At 44.6% G+C, this 24,795-nt stretch overlaps 1 protein-coding gene across 1 annotated transcript in view; it reads right to left on the bottom strand.

Annotated features, from left to right (window-relative positions):
• Nucleotides 1–1,577: 1,577 nt before the first annotated feature.
• Nucleotides 1,578–24,795, bottom strand: part of hira (histone cell cycle regulator a) — a 47,975-nt gene continuing 24,757 nt past the window's right edge. Inside the window, exons 15-25 of the mRNA XM_084308981.1 lie at nt 21,201–21,347; nt 19,284–19,503; nt 17,770–17,883; nt 16,740–16,888; nt 15,848–16,009; nt 15,427–15,485; nt 13,419–13,524; nt 7,358–7,480; nt 5,818–5,981; nt 4,031–4,119; nt 1,578–3,522 (exon numbers count right to left, since the gene is read on the bottom strand). Coding sequence (XP_084165107.1) covers nt 3,406–3,522; nt 4,031–4,119; nt 5,818–5,981; nt 7,358–7,480; nt 13,419–13,524; nt 15,427–15,485; nt 15,848–16,009; nt 16,740–16,888; nt 17,770–17,883; nt 19,284–19,503; nt 21,201–21,347 — 1,450 coding nt within the window. The 3' untranslated portion in view covers nt 1,578–3,405. The remainder of the gene's footprint in view (nt 3,523–4,030; nt 4,120–5,817; nt 5,982–7,357; nt 7,481–13,418; nt 13,525–15,426; nt 15,486–15,847; nt 16,010–16,739; nt 16,889–17,769; nt 17,884–19,283; nt 19,504–21,200; nt 21,348–24,795) is intronic.

The following is a 24,795-nucleotide window of genomic DNA, read 5'->3' as shown; positions in this document are numbered from 1 at the left end:
CATTTGTTGAAAATTACATGTTTTAAAGGAACACACTTATTTGCCAAATTCCCCAGTGTCAGACCAGAATGTTAATATAAGTCTCATATCCATGTGTCCAGTAGCCCTAGAGAGAGGTCCAGGTGCATGCTAGCCTAGCTTAGCACAAGGACGGGAAGCAGTAGAGAGCAGCTAGCTTAGCTCTGTCAAAAGTGAAGAAATACAACTTCCTACAACTCCAAAACTGATGCACAGAGCTGAATCTTCTCGTCTGACTATGGGGAAGACGTTGAGAGTGTTCCTTTAAGATTGCAGGCGACACACGTCAAAACCATGCCTGTGGACGTTGCTATGTTTGTCTGTCTGGATGTGTCATGTTCACTTAATTCACCATTTATTCCATCTTCAATGCAAACCTAGGCTGAGAACACCTGGAATAATAATGAGAGGACGGGTCACATCCTCCGGGAGTTCTCACAGGAGTTATTCAGCACCGGGGAGACAACGCTAGTTCTTAAAATGCGTTGTCACATATGAGCAAAGAAATCAGACTTTGTCTGCAGTGTGAACGTGGCCAGTTTCCTCAGTGGTAACGAGGGAAGCCATTTTCGAACATCTCTATGACATCACTGACCCGTCATCTTCTTATAAAGCAGGAAGTTCTCCCGACGACCAGACTGACTCACCTCGACTGTTCATTCAATTCAGTCATCAATATGATAAAAAAAAAAAGGTACAGGTGGATATCATTTAACTAAAAACACACGACTCATATAACTGAATAACTTTGGTTACGATTAGCTATGCACAGATGAATAATTTCACCCCGTCGTACATAAAAAAAAAAGAAGAAAAATGGTTTAAAATAATCTGGAGTCGGGGCGCCCCAGTGGCGAACCACATAGCGCGCTCAGCCGCGACACGGCCGACCCGGGTTCGACTCCCGAACCCGTCGTTATTTGCCGAATGTCTTCCCCCCACTCTGTCTCCCATTCCTCCTCTGTCTCTCTCTACTGGACTGCCCAGTAGCAATAAAGCGATAAAACGCAAAAAAAAATAAAAATCTAAAAAAATAAAAATAAAAAATCTGGAGTCAGGTAATTACGGGTTTGTCATTACAATAGGGTGTCTATTGTTCCGACCAATACGACTTCTTAAAGTATTTCTATAGTGACGTCTTAACGCTGCAGGCGACTGCGGGAGCTTCCTGCATGTTATTATTAGCACCTTGTGACATCACTCAAGCAATATGGCAGGAATGTGAGTAAAGTGAAATAACTGTCATCACTCCGACTGTCTGAGAAATGAAAAGCTTCGGATTAGTCGTAGTAGGAGGAGGAATGAAACTCGGTTAAGACGGAAAGCAGTCCCTCTCCCTCTGGTCTGCCTTGACCTTTTGTCTGTCCGTCTTTTCGTCTCAGCGCTCGCTTCCCTTATCATACAGCGCGTTACAGCGAGAAATATGGTTTACAACAGTCCCAGACTCTTCAGCCTTATACACAGTAGGGGGATGGGGAGAGGAGGGGAGGGTCGTGAGAGGAAGGGGGGAGAGAGGGAACGAGGTCAAACTCGCAGCCAGGTCAGACTCCAAGCTTAGCACCGATAACATTCCATTTATAAAACATGTGCTGGACAAATCGTTTTCCACTTCAGGATCAGTTATTCACAATTTAAAAAAGAAATGCAAGAATGCTACACTTATGAGGAAAAGACATTCCCAATATGGATATCTGGAATAGAGATTTAGAATGAAACTCTGAACGCTCCACTGCCTCAGTCGCTCACGTCAAAAAGCCTGGTCCTAACGGGACGCTGAGATGCAACGCAAAGGGACGTGTCGTCTCGCTGTACTTGCGTCAGTTTGACAGTTGGACACCAGCAAAACTGAGACGAGGACATGCTAGTGCCTTTAGTCTCAAAAGTAGCAAACGTTGACATTTAGAAAAAAGAGTTCTAAATAGAACATATTCCAATCGGCTACAGAGCATTCAGAGTTCCATTTAATATATTCAACTCTAGCCAATGCTGTCCATGCCGCCTGGAGCGAAACCGCAACCCTCTAAATTCCATTTTGCATTGTATTTGAACAAATTATTAGCAGTGCACTGGTTAGCTGACGTGGCAGATGCACTGACCCGAGCATCCTGTACATCTCACTGGAAATTAGGCTGGTAAGTGGATGTCATCTAAATACCCAGAGAAAGACATGGCCGTACTGTGACCCCATGATCTTGTCTGGTAATTACGCTGATAGGTTGTTCTCACGTCTGCCATTTTGTGCCCTAAACGTAATGACACAAAATGGCTGCCACACGGTGGCTGTAGACCGGCGTATTGTGACATTATGTGAGGACAAAGGATGTTCTAAATGTCCAGAAAGACTAGTTGTTATGTTCCATATGCCACCAACTACCAACACAAGAAATAATAACAGGTACATTTATCATAAAGCTCATTGTTTGAATATATTCTTTTGTTCTTTCATGATTCATACAATACAAAATGGGCCACCTTGATAGAGGACTGTCTACCCGTTAGCATCCGCGACCTTGGAAAACTAGACGACGTGTACAATGCTAAGCTAACGTCATATCAAGCTTACAAAGTGAAATGTTTGTGTATGTCATGAACTGATTGTACATACGATGACAGATTAACATTACCTTGTTTAAATGCAAACATGAACTTTATATATTGTTAAATTATCAAGGTTCAAGGGTAGGAATGGATTTTACCCCCAGAACCAGACTGGCACCACACTGGATTTACACTCTGAACCTCTCTGCCCAAACTCTCACCTAACAACCGCACCCATACTTTTTTTTTTACCCTGGCAACCAATAGCTCCCCCCCATTTCCTGATGTCATTGCATCATCAGCTTATTATTACTATCATGAACATAATCAGGTAACCAGTGATTAGTAATGGCTATTGATCAATATGCTGTACAAAGAGTGCGTTAGTTTACATGATGTCACTAACAAACAAACCAGACCTCTGTTCAGTTAATGTGATGACATCATCACGGTCTCGGGTCAAGTCCCAAGTGGGAGGGAGTGATGACATCACAGGGAGGGAGTGACCCGAGTTCCCTTTAGGTATAAATGAGAGAACTGTGTCTGGGAAATAAAAAGATGACGTTTTCACAATAAACCAAACATCACTTGTGTCTGGAGACGAGGAGACGAGGAGGCGAAGAGAGGAGGAGCCCCCGCCCCCCCTGCTGGCCTGGGATCCAATCCTGAACCTGCTCTTCCTGTGGCTCCACCCACCCTGTCTCCACACTCACACTAAGTCCGGGGGGAAAACAACTGAGGGACGAATAAATCTAAACAAAAGTAAGTACGGTCAGTCCCCCATGTGGTAGTATTATAGTAAGTCCAGGGCCGGTGTGTGTATCTGTGTGTGTGTGTGTGTGTGTAGTGCTATTTGTTGCGTAACAGCTCCAGCTGGTCCTGGTATTCTGTGAAGAGTCTCTGGAAGCGCAGGTTCTGACCAATCACAGGCAGGACCTCCCGCAGTAACTCCCGCTTGCGCAGACCCTGCACACAAACACAAGGACGAAAAGAGACCTGTTGAATAGCTGGTGTGAACTGCCTGCTGGATGGAGCAGGAGGAGGTGTGGCTTAGCAGCATGATGCAGATGTGTAGGGGGCATGGCTTAGCAGCACGATGCAGGCATGGAGGTGTGGCTTAGCAGCATGGTGCAGACATGTAGGGGGTGTGGCTTAGCAGCACGATGCAGGCATGGAGGGGGCGTGGCTTAGCAGCATGATGCAGGCGTGGATGAGGTGTGGCTTAGCAGCATGATGCAGATGTGTAGGGGGCGTGGCTTAGCAGCACAATGCAGACGTGTAGGGGGCATGGCTTAGCAGCATGATGCAGATGTGTAGGGGGCGTGGCTTATCAGCACAATGCTGACGTGCAGGGGGCGTGGCTTAGCAGCACAATGCAGGCATGGAGGGGGTGTGGCTTAGCAGCGTGCAATCTGAGCTGTAGCAGCAGACTTGTGAACTGGTATATTATAGTGTATAGTAGTAGTAACAGTACCAGAGTGGAAGGCTCCCAAGCTGTAGTAGCAGACTTGTGAACTGGCCCCAGCAGGTCTTTACACAGCTCTCTTAGACGGTACTCTGAACCTAGAGGATAAAACACACACCAATGGTAAATGATAAATGGTAAATGGACTGCATTTTTAACACTTTTATCCAAAGCCCTTTGCAACTTGTGCCTCATTCACTCACACACTGACCATGCAAGGTGGCGACCTGCTCATCGAGGGCAGATAGGGGTTAAGTGTCTTGCTCAAGGACACTTCGACACATGGCCGGGAGGAGACGTAATCGAACGGAGAACCTTCTGATTACGAGACGACACTCTCTAATGTTTTGAGTTTTCAGCCATGGAAATCGGCGAACTTGTTGTAATTATTACATTACCTCCACTGCTCTTTTCCCTAGAGGTTGTGGTTTGAGGCCATTACATATTCTAGCTTTAAGCAGTTCTAACATCTTCCTCTCAGGTATGGTTGCTTTAAAGCAGCGGTTTTCAAACTATGGGTCGCGACCCAAAATGGGGTCGTGGGTAGGTGACAGCGCATTGGCAAGTAGCATTAAAAAAAAGAAATTGTAATGGCTAAATATGCCTCATTTAATAAATGTGTATTGATAACAGTGCTGTAATTAAATGTTCTAATAAATATGCATGATCAAGTTCAACAACGTGTGCTTTTACTTTGATATTCCTTAATTCCACGTTGAAATTACGTGATACATTAACAGGTTCAGAGCCAGAGGTCGCTGTGGGCTTATGGCCGTGTGTGCCAGCGCTTTGTTCAATGGGGATACATGCCGGTGTTTGCAGTGCTAAAATTATATTAAATATTATAGCTATGGATCTAATAACATAGTCGATTGTCAGTGAGTTTATTCCAGTCAAGATGCAACAGATAATTTTTTCATCCATACATTTCCGTTTTATACCGTGGTGAATATGAGTATAGTTTTAGAGTAATTCTGTGTAATCCCAGGAAACGCCGCCAAACAGCGTTTTACTGCATTTCATTATAAATCGTGCCATTCCTCGCCTGGATCAACAATCAATCTGAAATCAACGCTAGATTATCGGTATTATGTTTCATCATGCATGCATGAAAGGGTGGGGGGGGGGGGGGGGGGGTTCTATGCTTCGATCGCCACCAACGGAATATGTTACACAGTACATTACAGACACACGCTCCGATCGCGGGGAAATAATTATCGGATCAACGCAAGATTAATAACATATAGCCCTTACCTTGTCTATGATGTACTGCAAAAAGAATAATCCAATTATCTGATCGCCATTCCAAGTACTGATCGCGATCGTGTTTCCAACGTAGTCCAGCATTGAACATGAACGGGGGGGGTGACCCTCGTCGATACATCCATTATAACCGCTTACCCTGCCCGAGTATTTAGACCCTGCCCGCACGCCGCAGCTCGGCCCAGACACCAAGCCACATCGTTTCAAATGGAGTGCAATAGCATCCGCAAGGTGTTAGGCGGCGGTATTGGATGTTTGCAATCTCAGACCCATTCCCAATGATAACATCAGGCTGGATGGATGAATTATGAAGGGAAATATCGAATAAAAGAAATAACGATGAAAACCCGACTTTTCTCGGGTTTGGCGCCCAACGTTCGGCGAGTTAACCCGACTTATGTCGGGTCTGGCGTCCAATGTGTTAAGTGTGGGCTCGCCAAAAAAATTCCTAAATAAAATGGGGTTGTGGTATAAAAAAGTTTGAGAACCCTTGCTATAAAGGAAAGGAACCGGTTGGCACGAACAGGTCTTACCTTCGTTGACCAGGAAACGAGCGTAGATGAGCAGCCAGTAGCGGTACTCCTGAGCAGACTGCAGAGTCATGGCCGAGGCCAGCTGGTTCTCCAGGAAGGACAGAGTCATACTCTGCTGAAAGTGGTGAGGAGTGGAGGACAGGCGAGATGCTAGTCGACCAGCACTGGAGAGAGAGAGAGAGAGAGAGAGAGAGAGAGAGAGAGAGAGAGAGAGAGAGAGAGAGAGAGAGAGAGGAGAGAGAGAGAGAGAGAGAGAGAGAGAGAGAGAGAGAGAGAGAGACCACAGAAAGGGAGACAGAGAGAGAGGGAGAGACACCACAGAAAGAGATACAGAGAGAGGAAGAGAGAGTGAGAGAGACACCACAGAAAGAGACAGAGAGAGGAAGAGAGAGGGAGACACCACAGAAAGAGACAGATAGAGGGAGAGAGACAGGGAGAGAAAGAGAGAGAGACCATAGAAAGAGGAAGAGAGATAGAGGAAGAGAGACAGAGAGAGACACAGAGAGAGACAGACAAGAGAGAAAGACAGAGTCAAATGTACATTACATAGTAGGGGTGGACGGTATAAACGGTATACGGTATAAACGGTATTAATTTGCTCTACGGTATGGATTTTGACTATACTGTGTAACCGGTAGTGCAGCTCTAAAATAGCAATGACGTCATGTAACCACAGCGCGACTATTTCAATCGCATTTGCCCCTAAAAATAGATAGAATTAGTCATAGATAATAGATGTGTGCAAACTGGAAAAAGTTATTTAGGAGGCTTCGCGCAGTGGGCGTGTCAACACGCAATTGTCATTTCATAATAAACACATATCACCTCACCGCGGCGCACAGCAAGTTTCAATTTCAGTTCCTGGCATTTTTAACCAGTGGAGAAAGGTAAGAGATGTCCCTATCGTTTTTCTTATATGAATTATTCTACGTTAATAAAACATACCTGGTGATCAACTACAGTTTGCTGTAAACATTATGATATGCGTGTAGTGTTATGATAACGAGAGGACGGGAGGACGGCTGCAGCAGTGGATTTGCGAATAGCATGCAGCTGCAGAGCCGCAGAGCCAGCGGCGCTTTCAGGTCTCACAGGCCCGCTCAACAGCGCCCCCCCACCCAACGGCTGAAAGCTGTGACCAGACCTGAAAGCGCCGCTGGCTCTGCGGCTCTGCAGCTACATATGCTTCTAGCAAAATCCAGCATCCAGCCCGCTGTTTGCAATGGGAGCAGCACGGACTCAGGACTTATTTTATTTGGAATATAATGACTTTATACGCAAAAGTAACCTAGTTTTAAGTTAAAATATTATAAATCTACATGCCTTGAGGATGTCATTCTTTATATAGCCTGCCTATCAGGCAAAAAAATTTATTCTAACGGAAACACTGATACCGTGATATATACCGTTACAGTCTATGCTTCAAATTATACCGTGATATACATTTTAGACCATACCGTCCACCCCTATTACATAGTTAGTGTAATAGAGGGAGAGGGAGAAATACATGGATTGATAGTTATGTGTGTGTGTGTCATACTTAAGGTTGCGCCCCTGCATGATGGCCAGTGGGCCCGAGGACGCGGGTGCATCATGGGAAGGAAGGCAGCTCCTGAAGTCGGCACACTGGACGAGAGAATCACCCTTATCAGCTATTAGACTCCTGAGAGAGAGAGAGAAAACACAGATAATCAGTGAAGTTAGTCAATAAAGTAAGACTCATGTTGAAACGTATGTTGCCAGTACCAGCAGGACTAACAACATTTGTGGTCTTACCATGTCTCTAGTGAATAGTTGAAGAAGTAGGACTAACAGTGTGGTGGTCTTATCATGCCTCTAACAAGGAGTTTAGTTGTGTGGTATATGGAAACTGCTCTGCCCTCAACCTCAAAGTGGACAAAGTGTGAACAGGCTAGAACATCTGTGGTTGTGAGCAGGGAGCGAAATTAAAGCCCGCCAAGCGCCATTTGCGGGCAGATTTTACGTTTGGCGGGTGGGCCTGAGAGGTCTGTCCGCCATGTGGCGGCCAACGAAATAGTCATGTGAAAACCGATCGAATAACATGATCCAATTCTTAGCGGAGTTCTCACTCGCTGTCTCAAGCACACAGACATGCAACGCGCTGCTCCTCCCTCCTCCAGCCCCTCCCAACCCCATGTAAACAGAGAGGCTAGAGTCGGGCCGGGCAGTCTGCTGACTGCTCTAACGTTAGCTACCGTTACAAAATGACCCAGTCAACTATTCACTTTTAGTTTAATACTGAGGCATTGTCCGTTATCTAGCCGGCTAGCTACTGATAGCTCCCGATATCAACAAATGCTCCAGCAAGTCTAGTAGTGCATAATACCTCCGTTGGATAGGTAGCTACCTAGTACACGTTAGCTCCAGTAGGGTCCAGCTGCAGCGCCGGAGAATCCTTGCTGGAGCTGGAGGCTACTCGAGTATACACACAGACAGTGGAGCTGTTTGCAGATAGCGAGCATTTTGACTTGTTGCGTGGTGGCGATAACGTTAGCTACCGTTACAAAATGACCCAGTCAACTATTCACTTAGTTTAATACATGAGGCATTGTGTAACGTTATCCAGCCGGCTAGCTACGGATAGCTACCGACATCAACAAATGCTCCAGCAATAGTCCAGTGCATAATACCTCCGTTGGCCTGCAGAAATCCTTGGATGGGTGCTACACCAGAATGATGCGTGTGGTGCTCAACATCAACAGGGATGAGCATGTCACTAATGCAAACTTGTATGGGGGGGTGCTAAAGGTGAGCGATAAAGTGGCAGTCAGGAGAATGAGGCTGGCAGGTCACTGCCAGAGACACCATGAGATGCCAACCAGCAAACTTGTACTGTGGGAACCAACACACGGGCATCGATCACGAGGACGTCCCACGTTAACCTATGTGGACGTACTCAGGAGAGATGTGGGAACAGAAAGCACCGGCGAGCTAGCCAGATGCATGGAGGATCGGGATGACTGGAAGCACCGATGGAGGGCCCGTCCGAGGACGACCTAGATAGATAGCTAGTCACTACGAAATGTCGCAGTAAACTAAATAGTTCACTGAGGCGTTGTCCCAACGCCATCCAGCAGTAGCTACAGAAAGCTCCTGACATCAATGTCGTACAACAACATGCGTATTCGAGTCCCTGGCTTACATCGCTGCTGAATAGGGTCCAGCTGTAGCTCAGGAGAATCCTTTTGCATGCTGAAGGTAGCGTTTAGGGTCCAGCTGCAGCGCCGGAGAATCCTTGCTGGAGCTGGAGGCCACTCGAGTATACACACAGACAGTAGGGTTGGGCATCGTTTGGATTTGAACGATTCCGGGTCCGATTCCGATTCTCCATATCGATTCCTGTTCTGAACGATTCTCGATTCCGATTCTTTGAGGTGCAGGTCACAGCTTATTTCGCAGGAGAATTTTTTTTTTTTTGAAGATTTAAAAAAAATTTCATACTATTCACATTTTCAGTTGACTTGATACAGTTTAATTTGGTTGCTGTACTGTAACTAGGGTATTAACACTTTGAGTGCCGGGACCCGTCTTTAGACGTCTTTGCTGGCCATGCTAAAGTTGCCGGAGGACGCGTTACGTCGTCCTTATATCAATATTTCAAAAATCTGCGATCGGATTCATATGTCCCCTCCGCTGGCCTGAGATCCACCAGCAGGACCCACTGAGCTCTCTGGCGGTTCAGGAGCGCCATCTGGTGGCCGATCGGCGCAATCGCCAAACAGGATGTTGAATAGAGGTTGTCATGACGACCGTAGTACTTCCGGGCGCTCGCTATAGTTCATGGGACTCTGGCTCGTCACGCTACACGGTGATCGATTGGCAATAACTCGATAAACAACATGATTTGGACGTATATACCATTATACAAGCTGGAGATGGACCGGGTAAAAATATATCCCATAATGATAAGATTTCTACTCGACGATGATCGCCCAACGGCGCACGGAGACTGGGGTGAGTTTCAGCGTGTAACGTTACCGTCTTCGATACTAACTGCTATTATCAACATTTGACCCACATTAGATGATTGGTATAACGCTGCCCACGGAATTATAAACGCCCCCTCGCCCATCCGGTCAACATCAGATGACGTGTAGTAACTTCTAGAAGTACGTCTAGTTGGAATTTTTTATATCGCGCTGATTGCCATCAAACTGTATTTCATCATCAATATAATGCATTTGGGGCTATATATCACGTTCTGGAGAAAGCTGCAGAAAGAGATGAAAACATACTTATACATTAGACCAGGGGTGGCCAACCCGCGGCTCGCGAGCCGCATGCGGCTCTTTGCCTGTCAATGTGCGGCTCTTCCATCCATAAAAAAAAATAAAAAAAAATAAAAAAAAAATATTTTTTTTTTTTTTTTTTTACTTTTTTTTTTTTTATGTCACTCATTCCATAAGGACGTAGAATAAACATTTACACTTTTTTTTTAAATGGTCCATTTGCATGTTCTTGGTATCTGAATCTAGGGACATATATGGATCAGTGTCAGAAATAGTGTGTCTGTTACTAGGCTTGAGTAAATTGTAATGAACCAAAGGAGAATATCAATTCTATTTAAAAAAAAAATTATCTTTGACTGTAAATAACACCATGCTAAAATTGACCAAACCTGAAAAATCTAAGCAAATGAATAAAGGGAAGATGATTAAACAGAAGGTTTTGTAGATACAGTACTGAATTCTGCCATCTTTTTTATAATGTACATTTCTCCACCATTTTTCATCATATTGCAACACAGTTTTTTGCAAGACGTTCACAGAAAGGTAGAGAAACTAACTGCGTTCTGTTTTATGGCAATAACGTTCAGGTTTGTGGGAGATAATCCCAAAAAATAAGAGAAATTAAAAAGTAAATCCAGAAGTCAGATGATTGACAGGGGCTGGTGTGAGCTGGGTAGGTTAGTTTTTTGAAATTTGAAAGCCCTGAGTCTCTTCCTTCAAAAGACTACACTCACTTTTGGCTGTGCCACTTCCTCCTGTCAATATGCGCCGGTTTCCGACTCAATGCCCTGAGATTTCTATAATCTTATATTTCACTAATAACAGTTAAAATAATTGGTAAACAAACATAATGCTGAAAATATACACTTTTACTGTATATCTCGGGCTTAAGAGGTTAACCCTGTGAGGCCCAAATTAAAAAGAAATTAGCAACTTCAGAGGCCAGAGGGTGGGACATATAAACACATTTACTATCAAATAGCATTGTGAGGCTGAACAACAGGACCAATTGACTATACATGTGCTTAAAGGGGAACTATCTTATAAATGGCTTTTTTCAGTGTTTACCATTGTTTCTTAGCTATGTGGACTTATATTAATAGGATATATGTCTCTAATTCTCATATTGGCGAATTCTTCCAATTCTCCTCTCACAATATTCACCCTCACTGAACTGAGTCATCTGAAAATGTGCATATCTGTGATGTCAGAGATTTCTCAGCTGCATAATAATGTGGCAGTTGATGTGGCAGTTGGCACCAGGCCACACAGTGGTTGGAGCCCAGCCTCAAAACGGCTTAAGATCTTGAGGTAGAAAAATGCGGTTTTTAGTACTTGATTAGAAATACAAAACAATGCATTTTTTTTGAAAAAAACCTAGGTGTTCCATAAACTCACAGGAATTGTGTAAAAGTGCCCAAATAGTGAAAGAAATAGTAAAATAGTTCCCCTTTAACATTTTTTAAATAAACATTATTTTTTTAAATGGCTAAAAGTGATTTTGTAATTTTGCAACCGTGGGTCTCACAGGGTACTTTTAACCCTGTGAGGCCCAAATAAAAAAGACATTAGCAACTTCAGAGGCCAGAGGGTGAGACCTATAAACACATGAAGGGTGCCGTGACTGAAAAAAAAGGTTGAGAAACGCTGGTATATGGTGTGGCTCTTTGTGGTACCACAGTAATTTTTTTGTGGCTCTTAGTCTCTGACTGGTTGGCCACCCCTGCATTAGACCATACTTTACTATGAATATGTGAATGAAAAAGTTTTACGTTGCTACACAATGAACAATACATATAGGACTTTGAATGGGCCCTAATAATGGCAATGTAGCAATAGAATTTAAAAAGTTATAGCCCTGCAAAGAAGGGGACTTTCTCCATAGACAAATAGCGCTGGCAATCTATGGTATATCATGAATTTAACCTTAGGCAGCCAAAGTGTTAATTAACAAAGTTATATAAAAAAAATTTAAAAATTTTTTAAAAAATTAAGAATCGAAATGCAGGTATGTTACTTCCGGTTCCAGAACCGGAAGTTAGGAACCGGTTCCTAATTAGAACCGGTTTTCGGTGCTCAACCCTAACAGATAGTGGAGCTGTTTGCAGACAGCGAGGTGGCGATGTCTCGCAGATAACACAATCACAAGTATGATTAATATATATATTTTATTAAAAAAAAATTATATAAAATAATAATAATTTTTTTTTTATCAAAAAAAAGTTGGCAGGTAAGAAATATGCTTGGCGGGTAGATTCTTCCCATCTACCCGCCACTGGCCGGTGAGTCAAAAAGTTAATTTCGCTCCCTGGTTGTGAGCTTTCTCCATCCAGGATGTATATGAACAGTGTGTCAGCAAAGCCTGCAGGGCTATTACGCACCCCAGCCACCCCAACCACAAAGTTTCAGCTGTTGCTGTCCAGCAAGTGGTACCACAGCCTCAAGGCACGGACCAGCAGACTCCAGACCAGCAGCCTCAAGGCCCGGACCAGCAGACTCCAGACCAGCAGCCTCAAGGCACGGACCAGCAGACTCCAGACCAGCAGCCTCAAGGCACGGACCAGCAGACTCCAGACCAGCAGCCTCAAGGCCCGGACCAGCAGACTCCAGACCAGCAGCCTCAAGGCCTGGACCAGCAGACTCCAGACCAGCAGCCTCAAGGCCCGGACCAGCAGACTCCAGACCATCAGCCTCAAGGCCCGGACCAGCAGACTCCAGACCAGCAGCCTCAGGGTCCGGACCAGCAGACGCCAAACCAGCAGCCTCAAGGCCCGGACCCGCAGACTCCAGAACAGTCTTTTCCTCCAGGCTCGGATCAACAAACTCCAGACCAGCAGCCTCAAGACCCGGACCATCAGACTCCAGGACAGTTTTTCAGCCAGACAGTCAGGCTCATGAACAAATAACAGCTACTGGCCTCAGTCTTACAATGTCTCTAACAGGGAGTTGAAGCAGTAACATTGTTGGAGTCTTACCATGTCTCTAACGGGGAGTTGAAGCAGTAACATTGTTGGAGTCTTACCATGTCTCTAACGGGGAGTTGAAGCAGTAACATTGTTGGAGTCTTACCAAGTCTCTAATGAGGAGTTGAAGCAGTAACAGTTGTGTGGTCTTACCAAGTCTCTAACGAGGAGTTGAAGCAGTAACAGTTGTGTGGTCTTACCAAGTCTCTAATGAGGAGTTGAAGTAGTAACAGTTGTGTGGTCTTACCATGTCTCTAACGAGGAGTTGACGCAGTAACAGTTGTGTGGTCTTACCATGTCTCTAACGAGGAGTTGACGCAGTAACAGTTGTGTGGTCTTACCATGTCTCTAACAAGGAGTTGAAGCAGTGACAGTTGTGTGATCTTACCATGTCTCTAACGAGGAGTTGAAGCAGTAGGACTTTCCGTTGGTCAGACCGATAACTGGAACCCCCTGCTGAGTCAGTAAAGACTGGGAGACTGTGGTGTCTGACCCTAAAAAAAGAACATACAGTTTAAAGGCTGTAGTATCTGACCCTAAAAAGAAAAAATAGTTTAAAGACTGTAGTATCTGACCCTAAAAAGAGAACATATAGTTTAAAGACTGTAGTATCTGACCCTAAAAAGAGAACATATAGTTTAAAGACTGTAGTATCTGACCTTAAAAAGAGAACATAGTTTAAAGACTGTGGTGTCTGACCCTAGAGAGAGAATATATAGTTTAAAGACTGTAGTATCTGACCCTAAAAAGAGAACATATAGTTTAAAGACTGTAGTATCTGAGACTAGAGAAAGAATATATAGTTTAAAGACTGTAGTATCTGACCCTAGATAGAGAACATATAGTTTAAAGACTGTAGTATCTGACCCTAAAAAGAGAATATATAGTTTAAAGACTGTAGTATCTGACCCTAGATAGAGAACATATAGTTTAAAGACTGTAGTATCTGACCCTAAAAAGAGAATATATAGTTTAAAGACTGTAGTATCTGACCCTAGATAGAGAACATCTAGTTTAAAGACTGTAGTATCTGACCCTAGAGAGAGAAAATATAGTTTAAAGACTGTGGTGTCTGACCCTAGAGAGTAAATATATACGGTAGTTTAAAGACTGTGGTGTCTGACCTTAGACAGAGAACATAGTTTAAAGATTGTAGTATCTGACCCTAGAGAGAAAATATATATGGAACTCCCTCCCTCAGACCATCAGACACTCCCCCACACTCTCCACCTTCAAATCCCGCCTCAAAACCCACCTGTTCGCCTTAGCCTTCAACCTTCCCCAACCTTAACCCCCCCCCCCTCCAACCTGTTGTGATCTTTGTTACTGTGGCTTTATGTTTTCTGTGTATCATGCTGTTCTCCCTGTTTCCCCGTGGTCTTATGTTTCTTTTGTTTCTTTGTTTTCTGTGTTTTCCCACCTAATGTCAGTGACTTCGGGTTCCTGAGAAGCGCTTTACAAATACAATGAATTATTATTATATATACCGGTAGTATATAATATATATCATACCAATATTAGGGTTGCCATGGTGATGTGACATTTCCCATGACAACACCGGTATTACCGGTGACCTGACAAATGACGCTCAATATCTGTAGAGCGCTTACTTTGATCTTTAGCATTATGCGGCTACATTGATCCACTGTCTCTGTCCGTCTACATCCGTTATTCATTCATTTTCAATGACTAGTATCCATTTGTTGGACAGACAGAGTTGACGTTAAAAATAAGCCATCAGTCACTTTTCCGCGACGGGTCAATGTAGCTGCAGCCTTATTTAGCGCTTTTGCTGCTGTGGGGTTTAATCCTAATTAAATATCTCTGAATCCAGAAATATACACACAGAGAAATACACTCTCACCATCGCTGTGTAACATGCCGTGTGGCCTCTAGAGCTTCTTTCTCTGCTTCACGTGAAGTTAAAATGTGAAAGTGAAACCCAAAAATGTGTAGGGAGCAGGGAATGTGTAGTTTGTGTAGTGTGCGCTGCCCGCACTCGGTATCAGAGCCGCAGCCGCTCCATCACAGTACATTACAAATTAGCGTTTTTTTTATATGAATGTGGGCACTGATACGCAAAGATTTACTACATGGGATTTATTAAAAAGAATATATATATATATATAAAATGTACTCGGTGGATACCTGAACCGTATCACAGACTACTGCTTCAAGCCTAACCAATATATATATACCGGTATATTAATATAATAGTTAATATAAAGGTTCAATATATAGGTTAATTAATATAAAGCTATAATATATATATATATATATATATATATATATATATATATATATAGGTTTGAGCCACTGCTCAGTGAGACAAGCTCAGTGCAGCCAGATCCGTATGAATCCAGCAGTAACCAATCAGAAGCCAGGATGTTGCTCACCTGCTAGTATGGTTAGAAGTGATTCGTTCTTCACCAAGGCCACCTGCTTCTGGACGTCCCTGCAGAGGACAGCAAAGACAGTAGAGTGAAGATGTTGGAAATGGAAAGGCAGCTTGTGTCAATGTGTGTGTGTGTGTGTGTGTGTGTGTGTGTGTGTGTGTGTGTGTGTGTGTGTGTGTGTGTGTGTGTGTGTGTGTGTGTGTGTGTGTGTTAGTATGTCAGTGTTACTCACCATACAGAGAGCAGTGTGTTAGTGTCAGTGTGTACTCACCATACACAGACCACTGTGTTAGTGTGTATATGTGTATATGTCTATGTGCCAGTGTTAGTGTCAGTGTGTACTAACCACACGGAGAGCACTGTGTTAGTGTGTATACCTGTATGTGTCTATGTGCCAGTGTTAGTGTCAGTGTGTACTCACCACACGGAGAGCACTGCCCCAGCGGTTAAGGCCATGACATAGAAACCGGAGCAGTGGACAGCCGATATGGGCGTGGCCAACTGGATGGCTGGTAGAAGCCGACGCCCACAGGATGAGAACACCGACAACATCCTGTCCTCGCACGCCAACGCAATGACATCACTAAGAGGTGGGGAGAGAGAGACAAATGGACCGGTCAATCAAAGAACGATGAGGAAATGTGGAATGTAATCTTCCCCCGACTAGTGAAATATAACACTTAATGTGCAACATACATCTGTGCGCGTACCATAAAATCATAAGATCCTGGGCCCGGATCATCAAAGAGGTAGAATGTGCGTTCCCTATCTACACAATACACGGTTTCCCCAGAAAGGTGTTATGCCCGATGCAGTACTAATGTAGGCCAATATCGTTTCTGTGATGAGAAATCACAAACAAAATCATGGAATTGAGCGTTGATAAAAGGTCAATAATAACAGATTCCACAGGCCCTTACATTACGTCTTGAAATTACCAGTGACTGTTATGTGGACACTTACTAGACACTGGCCTAAAAGATTGAACTTGAAGACGTAATAAATTGGTGTCGGGCCATGAGGAAGGCTCCATGTATCCCTATGTTCATCACCTCCCTCTACCAACATTTCCTGTCAGACTACCTGTCCTCTAATAGGCAGCCTTGCTTCACTTACATCCTGTTGATAATGTTGATTTGTTCAATCACAAGGATACAACTGCCCCTAGCAACACATGTTGTCCCTTCTCCACATTCACACCCCAGTCCCACAGCAGCAAAACAGCAAACAGCTGTTATATAAAAACAAGACAGACACAGAGACAGACAGGCAGATAAACAGATGGACAGAGAGAGAGACAGACAGAGACGGACCTGCTGCCTGCAGCGGTGATGATGGTACTAGGTAGCAGCGTGTCCCAGTCCCGCCCCTCTCTGGAGCAGCGTAGCCGGCTGAGTTTGGACCCCGACACCACCGACACCTCGTTCTCCACCTCCAGGAACACAGAGGGCTCCATGCTCACCTGCAACACACACAGACACACACACACACGTCAAATCACACCTGCCTAGTATTTCAATATTATAGTTTAATATCTATCCATCTACCTTCTCAGTCATACTGGCTGACTGTATGGTATGGTTAATGGTATGGTTTATTCTTAATCCCAGAGGGGAAACATGGTTTGCCACCAGAGCGAGTACAAATACACAAACAAGAAACAATAACATACACAGTAAAAAGAAGAAAGGAAAAAAAAAAAAAGTCTCACAATACAGAGCTAGCGGTGTTCGTTAAATAATTTAACAGCAGCAAGAACCTTCTCAGTCGCTCAGTAGAGCATCGAGGTATGACTGTGAGGCTGCCCCCCCCCCCCCCCCCAGCAGGGTACGGCATAAAAGAGGACACTAGCAAGGATACCTTGGTAGAACACATGAAGAAGTGACCTGCTGATCTCAAAAGATCTACCGGTAAGCTTCCTCAAATGAAAAAGTCGAGACTGGGCTTCCTTGAACACAGAATCTGTGTTCTTCTTCCAGTCCAGCTTGTTGTCCAGGTGGACACCGAGATACTTATAGGACTAGAGTATATATATTTTTTTTATTGGAAAATTAGCTTATTTGCCATCTACCCTGGAGACAAGCAGATACACACCCCTTTCTTCTCTGTGCATGCATTAGGCTTAGGGAACAGTCACACCGTTAGCCTAGCTTAGCGTCATTCACTGGAAGTAGGTGTGCCAGTGTAGCCTAGTTCCCCAACAGTCACAAAATACACTCCAAATACAACTCCAAAACGTTCCTGTAAATATGTTGTGACCTGTGTATTTACCACGTGGAGAGAGAGAGAGAGAGAAAAAAAAAAGATAATTAGACATTTTCGTTTTCTAAGCAGTGTGCACACCTGTAAACTGAATGCCTTCTGGGTGCTGGGTGTGGGTAGTTTGAGAACAGTCAGAGGGACAGATGGTGCAGCGACTACCGCTCTGCTGGGATCTCTCTCTGACGGAGGAGTCACCTGGACAGAAACACACAAATATAAACATCACACAACATCTCCATTTATACCGACAACGTCCTGTCTGTATGTGTGTGTGTGTGTGTGTGTGTGTGTGCGCGCACACGCACGTCTGTATGCCTATCCATCTTTCTATTAACTCATTCACGGCCAATCACGTAATATTACGTGTTTGCTCGCCAACCGTTGGGCGCCAAACACGTAATATTACGTGTTTAGATCCTTTGACCTTTTTCCTCCGTTCTAAATCATCATCCGGGTCATTCTAACCGTCCCTGGGTCGTTTGTATAAATTGGAATTGCAATGCCGATCAAATATCACCAGGTGGCAGTATAGTCTGTGTCTGAACTGGAATTGCATTGGCCTGGATACACGGTTACCTTTTTTTTTTTTTTGTAGGGGCTCCTCCTCCTGCTTGAACAGAGATTCACATTGATCGCCTCGAAATTCCATTGCCTAAGCGTATTTTTACCACCGAAACGTGTATAGACATATACACTGGTAATTGCGATGGCGATGCGATCACTTGGAATTATTCTTTTTGGAATACCTTCTGGCTAAGGTAAGGTATATTCTATGTCTATTTTACCGAACCTGAAATATGTTTTTCTATCACAGTTCTGTGTTTCACCAGACGTAAAACATGCTCGGCAAACACAATCACAGTTTTGAGTTAAAACGACCCCCCCCCCCATGATGATTTATGAATGTACGTGTTATACACATTTGATTTGGGAGTATTTGGGGGTTCAGGGAATGAACCAGAATGATTCGGCTTATTGCGCATAACGTGTTTTATCGCGCAATCTATGAAAAAAGACTGGATTATCTTGGAAATGTGCAGTGTTTAGCGTGTAATAAACTACAAACTACAGTGTGTAGAAACAAACAATTTGTTTCATGTTGCACTACAAGTAGCGTCTGTCAAATGAGCCACACCATTGTCTCCACAGCTATAATACAGAACACACACACAGCCCTGCAAACATAGTGAAACACAGCGGAAACTACTATTTTAAGCTGGCCATCTAGCGGTAGAGATGAGCGGTAAGCATGGCCGTGAAAGGGTTAAGCCTGTGACATCACCATAATCGAAATCAACTGACGGCCATAACTGGACAATATTCACAAGCAGCTGAGATGAGAGAGCAACGGGAGGGGAAGGTGTCTCAGGGAACCAGGCCGGGGACCGCTCTGCGCCATCTCAGGGACTGCCACTGGTCCCCGGACCAGAGTTTGAGACACACCGCTTTAAACTCCCGTGACATAATTAGTTTATAAACCTAACCCTTATCTTAACCCTAACCACACTGGAGACCTCACACCTAAATACAAAAACAACATTTTTCCCCAACTAGTGTGGAAAATACTGAGTCCTCTCCTCCCTCCCTCCCTCTACCTGAGAGAAGGGCTGTGAGTTGGACGTGACCATCTTGTCTTTCCTCGGCCGTCCCTTCTTCCTCTTCTCCACCACCTCTCCTCCCTCCATCATCATGTCCGCTTTCCTCTTGGCGAAGGACGACAGGTTCTTGTTGATGGCGACCATCTTGTCCTCGCTGTCGCTGCTGGTGTCCTCCTTGTTCTTCATGTCTCGGAGGACAGAGCTGCTGTCTTTAGGCCTGGGAGGCAGAGCGGGAGGGATGAGATCAGGACAATGAAAAGAAAACATGGAATACTATGAGGAAAAGCGGTAGGATAGAAGTGTCCATTACAACACAAGGAACAAAGGATGGAAACGCTACAAACTAGTCCTACTACAGAGGATCTAAAATAACACTAAAACATTCGCATCCCAGAGGTCAAGATTCCAGCGATTAGGGTTCCTACTTTCCTGGAACTGAATTTGGTTGCTAAGCAACATTTGCCACAACTCTTCTACTGGCTGATATGGTATTTGTTGCGTAGCAACATTAACTTACTGAACATTCTAAGAGGATAGCGGGAAGTGGTTTCCAGCGATCACAGTAGTATAACTGGGACGAAGTGTGTTTCTGACATGCAAGTGGTTTTTTCTACGGTGAGCGATATGTTGAATAATAATAATAATAATAATAATAATAGCTTGGATTTATATAGCACCTTTCGGGAAAGTCAAGGATGCTTTACAAGGCAACAAAGACACAAACAACATAAATAGTAATAACAATAAAAAGGACAGGGAGACGACTAGAGGCCGTAGGTCTTTGTGAACAGGTGTGTTTTCAGGGCTGTCTTGAAGGAGTCCAAGGATGTGGTGGGGAAGGGGGGGGGGGTGTAGGGATGGAGGAGGTCTGATACGTATAAGGGCATGGAAGGATGTATGTAAGGACAAGGATATTATATTATTATATATATAAGAGATACAGGACTTGACCGGGAGCCAGTGGAGGTGGATGAGGGTGATGTGCTGCCAGGGCTTGGTGCGGGTGAGAACCCTGGCAGCTGAGTTCTGCACATACTGGAGTCTGTCCAGGGTGTTGCTGGGTAACCAGACAGGACTCCATTACAGTAGTCAAGGAGTCTGTCCAGGGTGTTGCTGGGTAACCAGACAGGACTCCATTACAGTAGTCAAGGAGTCTGTCCAGGGTGTTGCTGGGTAACCAGACAGGACTCCATTACAGTAGTCAAGGAGTCTGTCCAGGGTGTTGCTGGGTAACCAGACAGGACTCCATTACAGTAGTCAAGGAGTCTGTCCAGGGTGTTGCTGGGTAACCAGACAGGACTCCATTACAGTAGTCAAGGAGTCTGTCCAGGGTGTTGCTGGGTAACCAGACAGGACTCCATTACAGTAGTCAAGGAGTCTGTCCAGGGTGTTGCTGGGTAACCAGACAGGACTCCATTACAGTAGTCAAGGAGTCTGTCCAGGGTGTTGCTGGGTAACCAGACAGGACTCCATTACAGTAGTCAAGGAGTCTGTCCAGGGTGTTGCTGGGTAACCAGACAGGACTCCATTACAGTAGTCAAGGAGTCTGTCCAGGGTGTTGCTGGGTAACCAGACATGACCCCATTACAGTAGCCAAGGCGGGAGGTGATGAAGGCATGGATGAGGGTTTCTGCCACAGAGTCTGTGAGTGAAGGCCGGAGTCTGGAGATGTTTTTGAGGTGGAAGAATGTGTTTTTGTGACAGACAGCAGTATATGACGGCTCTGGTGTTTGTAGGGTGAGTGATACGTTGAAGACAGCAGGATGAAAGCTCAGCATAGATGACCACACATTTCCATCTGACTAGTTCAGCTAGAAAGCAGGTCACACTGCCAACGCAGAACTTATATTCTCCACAATGTGTCATCTTGAACCTGCCAAAGTTGCCCCCCCCCCCTTCCTCCCAGCCAATCACCTTTCCAGTGGCGTCAGTCCCGTAGTGCAGGAAGAGATAGCAGCAGTAACCCCCGGAGTGGCCTTCGACCTCTCCGTAAACCTGGAGTCCAGAGCTTTCATTGGCTCCATCTTAGAAGCAGAGGTCAACAGTAGACTGGACTTCACTCTGAAACGGACAGAGAGAAGGTGAGACCGTGTGAGAGGAGGAACTAAGCAGCAACACGACACGACATTGTGGTACGTTTTAAATTACCTACCTGGATCTGGTCAGATACTAAATGCTTATTAGGCTAAACTAATAAATGTATAGGAACACGCCAACATTACGGGAAATGCGCTTACAGTCTTCTCCAGAGTCCGAAAAGAAAATGTCCAATTTCCAATGTCCTCTCTGTAGAAAGCTATTCGGCTGAAAGCTAGCCTACCTTAGCACAAATGAAAGGAAGTGGATATGGACCAGTTAGCCCTAGCGGATGGCCAAAAACACCTCTCCCAGAGTTTTAAGCTAGGCTAGTGGTCCGTATCCATTCCCATTAATTTGTGCTGAGCTAGGCTAGCTTGCAGCCGGAGAAGACGGTAAGCGCATTTCGCATAATGTTGGCATGTTCAAAAAGTAATTGATCCCCTCAGTGATTAACATCATCAGCTAATGTAAAGGTGATTCTATGTATTCCATTTTGACTATTAGTAGTAAACCATTAGCATGCAGGGCTAGATGGGGATCAGGTTGGTGCTGATTATTAATACATTGGGGATGTTTTTTTTTTTTTTATCCACTTTTTCTCCCATTTTCTATTTTTCTCCCATCCCAATTTTCATATCGTCCAATTCAACCCTCCCCTGTCTTCGAACGTTGTTTCTTGCCTCCCACAAGCCGGCTGTAATGTGGACTAAGTCATACATAGCACGAGTCCCCTCCGATACTCGAGGTAAAAGCCGTCGCATCTTTTCACCTGCGCGGCTCGATCTTTCAGCGTCGGGGTCTGGGCTTTGGAGGGGCCCCGCCCCCGTCGCTTCCTGATTCTACTGCGCAGGCGCACCAACCGACCTGTAGGAGTCGCTGTCCACAAGGCCCGATCCCCACCCTTCAGTTTCCCTCCCCGTAATACGGCCAATGTGTATTACTGCGGACGACCAGCTAAACTGAAAGCAATGTGGAGAGCGGGGCTCGAACAGGAGGCATCCTGTTCGAGCCCAGTCTCCAGCATTCGTTGCGAGCGCCTTGCCCACTGCGCCACGTGGCCGCCCACATTGGGGATGTTTTTAAAGATGAATCAACAGCAACTCCTGTCGAGAGATCAACTGCTTATCAAAAAATTGCAGAAAGATATTGAGAAATGTCAAAAATATTATATTACTATGACCGAATATCATAGAAGCACGTGAGAGATCTAAACTAGCAAACATGGCTGAAAACGTGACGTTCGAGGCTGAATGGAGTATGCTAATGTTAGCTGGTTAGTACTATGCTAAAGTTAACTAACTTGACTAACTACAGAGGTGACTTAATTTAAAATACAATTTAATGACCATATTTTCTTATCTACATTTCACCATAATACTGCAGAACACGCCAGATAGAACAGGATAAGAAACAAACCGTGTGATTAATGTTTTGAATACTAAGAGATGGGACAATATATCAAATACAATATATCGCAATAGAAAAATGTGATAATACGTTATTGTGGGGCAAGAAAACATATCGCAATATCAGCTACATTTTACTTGTGGTAGTAATCACAAATTAAATGACTTTTAATGAAGTTCTCCCTCAGGGGCGGCTAGGTGGTGTAGTGGGCAAGGCGCTCGCCACCAATGCAGGAGACGCTGGGTTCGAGCCCAGCTCTCCGCATTGCTATCAGCTTGGCTGGTCGTTCATACTAATACAATTGGCAGTATTAGGGGGTGGGAAGCTGATGGGTGGGGATCGGACGTTGTGGACAGCGACTCCTACAGGTCGGTTGGTGCGCCTGCGCAGCAGAATCAGGAAGCGACGGGGGCAGCATGTCCCTCCCACGCAGACCCCCGACGCTGAGAGATCACGCTGTGCAGGTGAAAAGATGCGACGGCTGCTTCCTCGGGTACCGGAGGGGACACGTGATGTAAGGCTTCGTCCACATTGCAGCCGGCTTGTGGGAGGCATGGCCTAACAGCGTTCGAGACAGGGGAGGGTAGAATTGGACGATACGAAATTGGGATGGGAGAAAAATAGAAAATGGGAGAAAAAGTAGATAAAAAAATAATAATTAAGTTCTCCCTCGCCCATCACAGTTTGTACAGCAGAGGTTCCAATCACCACTTGGTATGCCATACATTTGCTTGTATCGCGGTTGTATGGATTTGTGAACCCCATATCATGTATGGAATCGTGTTGTGGGATGACATGGTTGGATGGCCTTCTCTGGTTTAAAGGTGCAATTATCATTGGTATTTGTATATCTTTAAAGCCATTTTCCTTTGATGCTTCCAACACCTGGAATGCCCTCCAACTGACTCTGAAGCTGAAGGTACTTCCTTCTCTTCCTGTATTTAAAAAGTATGACCTTCGACCACTGTGTCGACTTGTAACTGTCTTTAGCAAATTAAATTATTTATTATTATCTTATTTTGTTGAGCCTATGTGTATGAATATACCGACCAGTGGTGGAAGAAGTACACAGTTAATTTACTTAAGTAAAAGTAGAAAAACCCAGATAAATAAGTACTCTGGTAAAAGTAAAAGTCCTCCATTCATGATTACCAGTATGTCATCTGTGAAAGTATATAATCTTCAAACTTCTTTTTTAATCTATTTTTTCCTCCCCCCTTTTTCCCGTATTTTTCTCCCATCCCAATTTAGTCGTTATGCCAATTCCCTTCCTGGTCGTTGCGCGCATTTTCCCCCCACGTGCCGGCCTAGGGAGGGTTGAAGACTATCACATGTCTCCTCCGATACATGTGGAGTCAGCCAGCTGCTTCTTTTCACCCGACAGGATGAAATCACACTATCTCCCCCAGATATTTTCCCTGCTGAACAGGCGCCCCGACCGACCAGTAGGAGTCGCTGTTTACAACGACCAGGATTACACACCCCACCGGCTTCCCACCCGCTAACACTGCCAATTGTGTTAGTATGGACGCCTGACCAAGCCGGAGGTACCGCTGACAGCTGGATTCGATCCCAGAGTCTCTGCGGTGGTAGGCAGGCGCTTAGTCCGCTGTGCTACCCAGACGTCCAATCTTCAAACATTTTAAACATGTTTTCTATGCAATTTTTTTTTAACTGATGGTTTAAAAAAAATATGTAGAGTAAAAAGTACAATATTTCCTTTGAAATGTAGTGGAGTAAAAGTATAAAGTTCCCTAAAATGAAAATACTCAAGTAGCTCGAAATTGTACTTAAGTACAGTACTTGAGTAAAAATACTTTCCACCACTGCTGATAACCGTCTTGTTTTGTAAGCTTGCCGCCACTGTAAATAAGGGGAACCTCATTGTCTCACGAGTTGAAATAAAGCTTTGAAATTAAATGAAATAATCATATTGCCCATTCCCTCTCGAATACCCAAATAAAACACTTTGTTTTCTTTCATGAGGATTCAATATACGCTAGATGCATCGATAATTTCAACC

The sequence above is a fragment of the Notolepis coatsorum genome, assembly GCF_963971535.1.
Source record: "Notolepis coatsorum genome assembly, chromosome: 2".
Taxonomy (NCBI): Eukaryota; Metazoa; Chordata; class Actinopteri; order Aulopiformes; family Paralepididae; genus Notolepis; species Notolepis coatsorum.
Note: the sequence above shows the minus strand (reverse complement) of the source record. Positions and strands in the feature narration are given on the sequence as shown.